The sequence below is a fragment of the Rutilus rutilus genome, assembly GCF_951802725.1.
Source record: "Rutilus rutilus genome assembly, chromosome: 25".
Classification (NCBI taxonomy): domain Eukaryota; kingdom Metazoa; phylum Chordata; class Actinopteri; order Cypriniformes; family Leuciscidae; genus Rutilus; species Rutilus rutilus.
In genome coordinates this window covers 20,722,044-20,732,026 of record NC_140229.1, presented here as the reverse complement: position 1 = coordinate 20,732,026, position 9,983 = coordinate 20,722,044, and the positions used below count along the sequence as shown (strand labels likewise).

General features: G+C 37.2%; 2 protein-coding genes across 2 annotated transcripts; both read left to right on the top strand.

Moving 5' to 3' along the window:
- Window positions 1–1,987: 1,987 nt before the first annotated feature.
- LOC311285484 (fish-egg lectin-like) lies at window positions 1,988–4,183 on the top strand. Its single transcript, XM_084401132.1, has 6 exons — window positions 1,988–2,155; window positions 2,516–2,602; window positions 2,744–2,971; window positions 3,157–3,368; window positions 3,577–3,701; window positions 3,816–4,183. The coding sequence occupies exons 2-6, from the start codon at window positions 2,545–2,547 to the stop codon at window positions 3,958–3,960; spliced, it is 768 nt and encodes a 255-aa protein (XP_084257258.1). The 5' UTR covers window positions 1,988–2,155; window positions 2,516–2,544; the 3' UTR covers window positions 3,961–4,183.
- Window positions 4,184–6,094: 1,911 nt separating this feature from the next.
- On the top strand, window positions 6,095–8,793 carry nfkbil1 (nuclear factor of kappa light polypeptide gene enhancer in B-cells inhibitor-like 1). The gene is made up of 4 exons (XM_084401106.1): window positions 6,095–6,543; window positions 6,622–6,734; window positions 6,878–6,986; window positions 8,111–8,793. Exons 1-4 carry the CDS (start codon window positions 6,255–6,257, stop codon window positions 8,698–8,700), a joined length of 1,101 nt encoding a protein of 366 aa, XP_084257232.1. The 5' UTR covers window positions 6,095–6,254; the 3' UTR covers window positions 8,701–8,793.
- The last annotated feature ends 1,190 nt before the right edge of the window (window positions 8,794–9,983 follow it).

Sequence of the window (9,983 nt, the reverse complement as noted above, 5' to 3'; positions counted from 1 at the left end):
TTCATCCTCAGAGTAATGGTCAAATGGAGACAGCCAACCAAGATCTTGAACGTTTGTTGCGGTGTTTGGTGTCTCAGAACCCATCATCTTGGAGTCAGCAACTTTCATGGGTTGAGTACGCGCATAACTTATTACCAGTGTCGTCTACAGGCCTGTCTCTGTTTGAGTGTATCTTAGGTTGCCAGCCACTTATTTTCCAGATTCTGGAATCCGAAGTCGCGGTCCAGAGGTGCCACCACACTTGGAGCAGAGCCAGACAGAATCTCCTCCAGGTGGGTTCACGCACCAAGGCCCAGGCTGATCGCCTCTGGTCAAAGCCTCCAGTCTATGTTGTTGGTCAAAAAGTGTGGCTTTCATCCAAGAATATTCCTCCTCGCATCGTCTAAATTCATTGGCCCGTTTCCTGTCACCAAGATTATTAGTCCAGTTGCATTCAGCCTCAAACTTCCTCCAGCGTACAGGAAAATTCATCCCGTCTTCCATGTTTCCAAATTAAAACCAGTTTCATTCCACCATTAATCCGCCTGCCCCGGTTCCCCCACCGCCGCGACTCATAGATGGGGAATATTTGCATATTTGGTAAAATGTATTCTGGACTCTAGGTAGATTTCAGTACTTGGTGGACTGGGAAGGTTACGGCCTGGAGTAGAGGAGTTGCGTTCCTGCAGGAGACAAATTGGATCAGTCTCTTATCGATGACTACAATCTCCAGGTAAGCTCCCCTGAAAGCGCCAGGAAGTGCTCTTAGGTGAGGGGTACTGTCACGGCTCATAGTTCTGTGTTCATCTCTGCGTCTCTGTCTGTTGCTGTCGCTGTCACTGGTGTGATTGCTTGTTAGCGTTACCTGGCAACCTCTATGCTGACGAGTTAATCACCTATATCTGCCTCACATTTTGCTATGTTTGTTGTCAGATCATTGTTTGCTCATGTCCTGTCGTTGTTCTCACCAGTGTATCTTTTGTTCTCTGTTCCTTGTGTCTGCATCCAACCATTGAGTGGATTTACCTGCCTGGTGTGGATTACTTAAGCCCATTGCAGTCTCTGTGCTTTTAGGGACTGCTTCAGCTGCATGACAACTTCTGACCATTTGCTTTGCTTTATTTTTCTACACTATAAATTAACCTTTTGTTGCACTCGCAATTCACCCTTTGCCGGGAGTATGATTGACAGGCGATTTGACCATCCGCCGAATCCGCCATTTTGTCCAACAAAGCAGTCAGGAGAGTTAGTAGATTAACGTCGGTGGACTTGAACTTGAAAAACAGTGTGTACTGACATCTTTCCGCAGTTGAAACAACATTCCTTCTGATGTTTATTTATGTTTATTTGATGCTATAAATTAACTAGAAGGAAAAGATGATTGGTTCATGAGCAGCTTTAACTGAGGCTCAACAGCGATCTGTCACGACACATTAAAGAGCCACACAACCGTATTTGTTGTTACAAAAAAAAAAAAAAAAATTTAAATAACAAAATTTGAAAGTTGAGATTTTAGTAACCTGGTCTGTCCTGTCTGATGGCACGTTGTCAGCATCCTCTTTGCTCCACAATGTATTTTTCACTTTGTGAGAACATGAAGGGACGGGTCTTTGCGGACGGTTAATTGGACCTTGAGTTTCTTTTCGGACAATAAATGCAGTCCTGATGATGAGGTAATGAGGTGCGGTGATCAGAACACTGTGTGAGGGTGTGTTAATATTTTCTTATTGCTTAGACTTCACTTTTGACTGTTCTTGTGTAAGACACTGTCTGTATGTAACTTCTTTTTTCAATAATGTTACGTGCACATCGACACATCTAGACAAAACAAGAACTAGACCTGGACAAACTGGTTAACTCAAGACGCGCACATACATTTTCTCACACACATATCTTGTTACTATAGCCCATTTCTTAATATGCCAAATATGGTGAGAATTTACGCACTGTGATTGGACACCCAGGACATGTGTGTGTATAAAACCGACCCATCTTCCTTAATAAAGTTGAGAATGTTATGGTATTACACTGGCTCTGTGTCTGCTTGATCATTCTCCAGAGATATCTTGTGCTGCTGCTGCCATACATCACAGGCGTTGTTGAGCTTTTCAGTTGATGACTGATTGCATTGAGGCTTCAGATAGTCTACCTAAAAATTAATCTAACAGATCAGAAGGTACGGAGAATCTGGTGTAGCAGTGACAGTCCACACGTACTGCTGTCAGTATATCGTATATCATGTAATGTTATGTCCGTGTTTAATCCGTTGAAAGGTATGGAAGCTTTTTTCCGCCATGCAGGTAATTAAAAACTAAACAAGGTAATTGCGAGTTTATATCTCAGTTCAGAGAGGGAAAAAAGGTCAAAATTGTGGGATATGAACTCGCAATTCTGACTCCCCTCATGGCGGAAATGAGCGGCCGAAAGGACTACTGATCAAATAGGGTATATGTTTATTGGTTTTGATATTGATCATGTTTTATCCTTGATTATGGTCTGTTGAATTTACTTCTAAATGACGGCTGTTTATGAACAGGTCCAAGCAACAAATTGTGTTGTGGAGCAATGAAGGTTTATCAGAGCGTCCTGCTACTCTTCAGCTGCCAGTTCCTTCACACTCTGGGTAAGCTACTAATGTGATTTGGGAACTTAAATGTATAGGCTATATATAGGCATATCCTTTTTTGCCCAATTTATGTTTTTTGAAATTCATACTAAAAGTATCTATATTTGCAATCTCTTATTTTGCACCATGTGTTCGCAGCTTTAAACTGTGAAGTGATGAGTGGCACAATGAAACAGATAGACGCTGGATCTGGTTCAGTGGTTGGAGTGAACGATCAAAATGAAGCATTTGTCCTAAATAATAATGTCTTCACAAAGATTGGCATTTCTCTAAAGCATTTCAGTGTTGGTCCTGCTGGTCTGCTCGGGGTGAATGCGACAGACAGGATCTTCAAGTTGCTGGGTGGCAGCTTTGTGCAGATTGGAGGTAAGAGACTGACTTTGTAGAGCGTAAAATTACAGAATTCAAAAGATACTATGTTTAATCTGTTATTAATGTTTGTTATTTAAATTTGGAGTCATTGTTTTAAAACCACAGTCCCAATAACCTTATTGTTATTCTTCCAGTTAAACTGACTAATCTTTCATCCAACCTGTTGATTGTACTGTTAGGCCTTCTCAAACAGGTGGACGCTGGAGGTGATCAGATCATTGCAGGTGTCAATATGAATGATGATATATTCTGCTTAAATATGGATGCAAACAACAATTGGCCACCCAAAACTATTCCTTGGGTTCATATTAATGGGAAGCTGAAGTATTTTAGCTGTGGCCCGTACAGCTGTTGGGGAGTGAATGGCCTTGACCAAATCTTCATCTTGAAGGTAATGTCACAATGTTAAATACAAGGGCATGAGTTCAAGTTCCACTAAACCAGGTTCTTAAAAGCAGTGTGAATAAAGTAGACTTCATGCTAAAGATTTTTTTTCTGACATAACTAAAGAAATAAAGAAACTGGTGGAAGCAGCGAACGCAGTTATTTCATGTGACTTTATTATGGATGACTGGTGTGTCTCTTTGGGTCTGGTGCAGGATGTGTCCAGTAATGCCTGTTCCGGGTCCGGCTTTGTGAATATTGCTGGACTTCTGTCCATGATTGAAGTAGCAACTGATGGCAGTGTCTTTGGTGTCAACTATCAAGGGTCCTTATTCCAAAGGTGAGTTGAACCTTCATCATATTCAATGTGGCATTAACAAAAGTGATGAACTTCAAGAATGATCTTCTGACGTAAATGAAACGCTGCTCAAGAAACCATTTTCGTCTGTTGCAGAACTGGCGTCACTCGATCCAACCCCGCTGGCAAAGACTGGATTTCAATGGTTGTCTGTCCCAATGGCCACAAGCATGTGAGCTTTGACCTGGGATTTCTGTGGGTCGTCTGTGTTGACGGCTCCATCCGTAGATGTACTTTATAGTCTGTCAGCAACAGAAGAACTCAACTGGTTAATGTTTTCAAAATAGAAATCTAAACGCTAATCTAAGTTGTACTGTCAATAAAGCATTATATTCAATAATCAATATAGCATTCATTTTATCAGTAATTATTTGGTTTAATGGTTCACAAAGTGATGAGCGGGATATGTGCAGCTCTACCCTGGAAATTCACATCATTTCAAAATAAAATATCATTCAAGTTGTTTTATTTCTTAGGCCTGAGAATTAATATGTTTATGCATTTTTTAAAATGTATCAAAAATGTAAAGCCGTGTGGGGAGGTACGGGGTGTTAATATCAGAGGTGTAAAATACTTGGATAATTTATCTTGATTACTGTAGCTTACTTAAGATTTTGGGGGATTTGAACTTCACTCAAGAACAATTTAAACTGACTACTTGAACTTTTACTTGAAGAAAAAAAAAGGTACTTTTTACTTGAAAAGTACTAATACATTTTAGAATTTTTTTCTTCCATGTTATGCACTTTAAATATGGTAAACAGAAGCTCAAACGTGTGCGCTTGACGTGCGAGAACCAATTATCATTATTTTTGCGCATCAAGCAACAATGTTTTAGCTTTAGTTATAACTTTTATCAGGGAAATATCTGGCTTCAGAGGTTCGCCATCAAATCTGAGGAAGCCTATTGAGGTAGCCAAGTTTGATATAGCTGTTAGCTGTCCATGTAGTATATTGGCTGAATGCTCAAGATTGAGTGCAAAGTAAATCATTGAGAATTTAAATTCAATTAATATTTTTGTTGAGCATGATTGCTTTTTTTTATATATTAAATGTAGCAGGGAGTGGATAAGTAATATTATTATTTATTGAGTAACAATAAGGACTGTTAATGAATTATTTTTTAAATCAAAATAATTACATGATTTGCTAATTAATTCATCTAATTAGCCTAATCGCAAATAATAACATATCAATATTTGCTGAGAAAACTGTAAATGCGGCAAATAAACAATTAAAATATTAATTATTGTTACAGAGGGGGGTGTTGAATGAACAACACAAAAAGTGGTCAATAAAAAAAAAGGACAATATTATATGTCAGTCATCATTTATTCAACACAAGTTAATTTATTCTGTCTGCATGTTTCTGGCCTCTGCATCACATCTTGCTTTTTAAAGGAATACTCCACCCAAAAAGTAACATTTTCTCATCTTTTACTCACGCTCATGCCGTCCCAGATGTAGGCTATATGACTTTCCTTTTTCAGATGAACACAAAAAAAGATTTTTCGATTTTTTTATTTTTTTAAAGTTGAAAAAGGAGAAAAGCATAGGACCCCTTTAAGTACAATTTAAAGTTGTACCCTTTATTTATTTATTTATTTATTTTACTCAAGTATGTTTTTGGCCAGATACTTGAGTACAATTTTCACTGAGTATCAGTACTTTCACTTAAGTACTTTAAGAACTTTTCACACTCCTGGTTAATACGGTTAATACCACATATGTTTAATACCCAATGCTGTGTTAGATCCAGCTGACAGGCGATGAATGTTTGCTCCAGTTTAGCTGATCTGTCAAGATCATGTCAAAACCAGTTCAAGTTTGGTCTGATATCCAAACAAGTAATGAACCTATTGGAAAATTAATTTGAGCATAATCCCCGATCCCGACCATTTAGCAGTGAAATATACAGGTGAAACTCAAAAAATTTGAATATTGTGCAAAAGTTCATTTATTTCATTAATTCAACTTAAAAGGTGAAACTAATATATAAACTCATGCAAAGTGAGATATTTCAAGCCATTATTTGTTATAATTATGATTATGGCTTACAGTTTTTGAAAACCCCATATTCAAAATTAGAATATTACATGAAATCAATAATAAAAAAAAGATTTTAAATACAGAAATGTATCTGAAATCTGAAAAGTATAATCATGCATATGTACTCAATACTTGGTTTGGGCCCCTTTTGCATGAATTACTGCCTCAGTGCGGCGTGGCATGGATGCTATCCTATGATGCGATCAGCAAAATATTCTAGATTTTCGAGTTTCATCTGTATACTGAGATTTGTTGTGAAACAGCGACAGTTGCTGGTCACCATGCAAACCTTCGTGTCGAACACGGAACTATTGGAACTGTTGGGTTCCTCCGGAATGATTTCGCAGACGCACTGCAGTGGTGTCGGTGTCGTGTAACGTTTGTTGATGTCCGTAATAGGACAGGACTTCTCATTATCAAATGTGGTATTACATATAAACCATATATCGATAGTTCATAGTGATAATTTTATCCAGATTTTAATATATGCATGTAGTCTCGATGTTGAAAAGAAAGCAGAGAAGAGTTTTGCGCTATGTGGAAGAGGGTAGTTTGATGAAGTTAAAGTCATTCCTTCGTAAACACAAAGATCTGGAGCTGAACTTCACCCAGGGGAAGAAGCACAGAGGTCCTTTACACATTGTCTGTTCTCACGGGGATGATGCCATTCTCAGACTGCTGCTGAAACATGGAGCAGATCCCCTGCAAACCGACCGGAATGGAGAAACACCGCTACATCTGGCCGCAAAAAGAGCCCTCAAACATGGCAAAAGAGGTATGAGACTGTGCTCTGTGATATCAAGAAACTCTTTTTCTTATCTGTGGTTAATGCTGTTCACATTATCAATCGCAGCTTATGATGACCTGGTGGTGCCATTACGAAAAAACTGCCCAGAAGCCATGGATACTCCCAATAAAGCAGGAGTGACTCCTCAGGACCTGCTCCAGTGGATGAAGCCCGAGCAGGTGCTGTGAAAATATCTAGTCTCTCTAGTCTAAACTAATGAACGAATGGTTTAGTAATATTTAGAATAGATTGTGCTGTCATGTTGAGTTATGCATCTTCATGCAAGTGCATAATATGTTCCATATTCATTTAATTGAAACAGGAGAATGTCAAAAAGGAATCCTCAAATGTTGATCCAGAGCAACAATGGAGAGAGAAGCTGTTAGGCGAATGCCAGGAAGAGTTTTTTGAGACATATGGACAGTATGACGGTAAGCTGTTTGGTCTTGTACATCCTGCACTAATACATTATATTTTTTGAAGTGGCTGGTTATCCTACATATCACAGTTATTTATCAAATGATACATACCATGTCACTTAAAGAAAATGAAAAGTATTATACAAATTTATTTGAGTCAATTCATGTTGGTTGAAAATGGTTTTGTTTTTTGTTTTTTTGAAGAAAATGTTCAATTTAATGACTAAAAATGTAATTTGGTATTACCATCAATCTATAAAATAATAAAACATTCTCCTTATACCTTCAATACATGTATAATTGTTAGTGTACACATCGTAATCGTTAGATACAATACATTAGACTTTGAATATAATAAAAGTATTTAGAAAAGTGCTATTTAACAAATAATATAATTTATTATTATTATTATTAATTCATAAATATTTCTGCGGAGTCGCACAGTTTGACACTTCGCAGCCTGCTGAAATGATCTGATCTGAACTTATCGATCTTGACACACAGTCATGAAGGTCTACAGGTGTTTTCTCTATGACATCATTTCCTATTTTTAGACAGTTTGTGTGCACCACATGACTTTCATTTTGTGGACATATTTTAAAATATTAATAAGCAGTTGTTTTTTCTAAGAAATGATTCTTAATAATTATGGCAAACTACTTAACATTTTCTTGTTAATAAATGTATTCTATTAGTGAGACTTTTTTTTCTTCATTATGCCTCTTCACTTTGATATTTTTACCTTTATTGTCTAAATTAACAATAATTTTAATTCATAAATATTTGTTAATTACTTTAATTTAATAAAAAATGAGCAACATCAAATGATTCTCATATGCTAGATGTAAAGTTTTGTGAAGGAGGGCCTCTGGTATGGAGCCTTTGAACTGTGTTTATGATTACTATGATATAGTTGTTTCACATTTGCATAACAGTGACTGTAAAATTTGAGATTTTGGAATATGGTAATTGGGCTCCTTTTGATTGACCATTAGGCTAGTTTTGTTACGCAAACCTGGCAACTCTGTCTTACAGTAAGTAGTCTCATGTACATAAAGTGAGCGATATGAATCAGACCGTCAGTGAACGGATTTGGCTGATGCAATATTGTATGAATATCTCCCTGTTCCCTCCAGGTGATTTCTTATGGGATGACAAAGAGGATGAAGACTTCGGGGGCTGGGCGGATCGGATCAGGCGAGAGTATTTTACTAAGCAACGGGCCAGAGAACAGAGAGAAGCGGCTTCCGTAGGACACAAGAGCAAGAGGTCAAAGGGGCGTAAGGAGACGGAGGAAGATGAGAAGAGCCGTAAGGATCTGCAAGCCCGTCTGGAGCGCGAGCACGAGGAGTACCTGCAGCGGGCCGCTCGCAAGGAGGAGGAGACGCGGCAGGGGAGGAAGAGGCGCTATGAGGAGCGCTGTGCCGCCACGTTCAACGGCTCCTCCAGCAAGGCACCCGAGGGACTGCTGGGATATGAGGACATCCCGTGGCCCGCTCCTCGCGGGTCGCTGGAGGACATGGTGGGCGTTATGTTGCACGGTGCTGACCGGTCCGATTTATCCACTTTCCGGAAGGTGCTCCGTCGGCAGCAGGCCCTCTGGCACCCGGATAAGTTTTTCCAGCGCTGTGGAAGCCGTCTTGTGGACTCTGATAGGAAAAAGATCCTGGACACAGTCACTGGCCTCTCACAGGAGCTCAACAGACTCGCACAAAACCTCAGATGACGTCGATTCACTGCTTCCAATCAGTTTCATTTTCGAGCGTGCATGTGATTAAGACACCTTTTGAACCAATGAAAAATAAATTCAGTTCTGTAATAGTTGCTTTCTTGAAGTAAGGGTGGCTGAGCGAGGAGGGATGTTTTCTACTGTAATTCATTACTTGAAAAATAATATTGCAAACAGATATTGTGAGAATATCATGCAAGATCAGGAAACTAAATTCATCATGGTTTAAAATCTCACAAAAAAATCTTGAAATTTCAATATTAAACCTATTCATTTTCATAATTTTTTATAGTTGTTTTATAGAAGCAAATACAAAAAATATATATATATATAAATATATTATATACAATATATATATTGATTACATAGTACTAGTTCATTTCATTTTATAATATTATATATTATATTATCAGCAAATATAATATATATATATTGAAAATATATATAATTTAATATATATATATATTTATTTATATTTATTTAGTTGTTTTTTCTAAGAAATGGTTCTTAACAATTATGCCAAACTACTTAACATTTTCTTGTTAATAATTTTATTCTATTAGTGAGACTTTTTTTTCTTCATTATGCCTCTTCACTTTGATATTTTTACCTTTACGCCCCCCCCCCCCCCAAAATGAATAAAAATAAATTATTTTATATATATTAAATATATATTAAATTTAATAGAAAAATTAAATTACTAAAAATTAAGCTACAATTAACAGAACTAAGAATATAAAAAGCCAATTCAAAATATTAATAACTAAATTTACACTGATCCATAGTTGAAAAACCTGAGTATTAATTTTAATATCAATTTTAATGTTCATGATAACTTTGATCTTTTAATCTACACTTGAGAGGTTCTTTACCTGGTTTATAATATGAACCATTTTGACCTAAATAGATGCTGATACTTTATGCTCTTTTGTAAAATATAATTTATATAGTTATTTTCTTATATTTATTATGTGATAGAAAGTAATGAGGGTTACACCATATTTCAAACTAATAATGTCAGTACAAGTTGCATGTAGTATAACGAAACTATTATTACTATATTACACTAACTATCAGCTAATACCACTTCTAGCATTTTCCTGTGATAAATATTAGAACAATTAGTGGAACATAAGAGAGTCAGTAATTTGTGGTGTACTACATGGTGCAGGTATTTATTATGAGGTGGAGTACAGTGGACTGAATGACGTTACTGTCACGTCAGGACCTTTACAATCTCAACGCATCTTTAACTTGTTCATCATATCGCACTGTTGGGG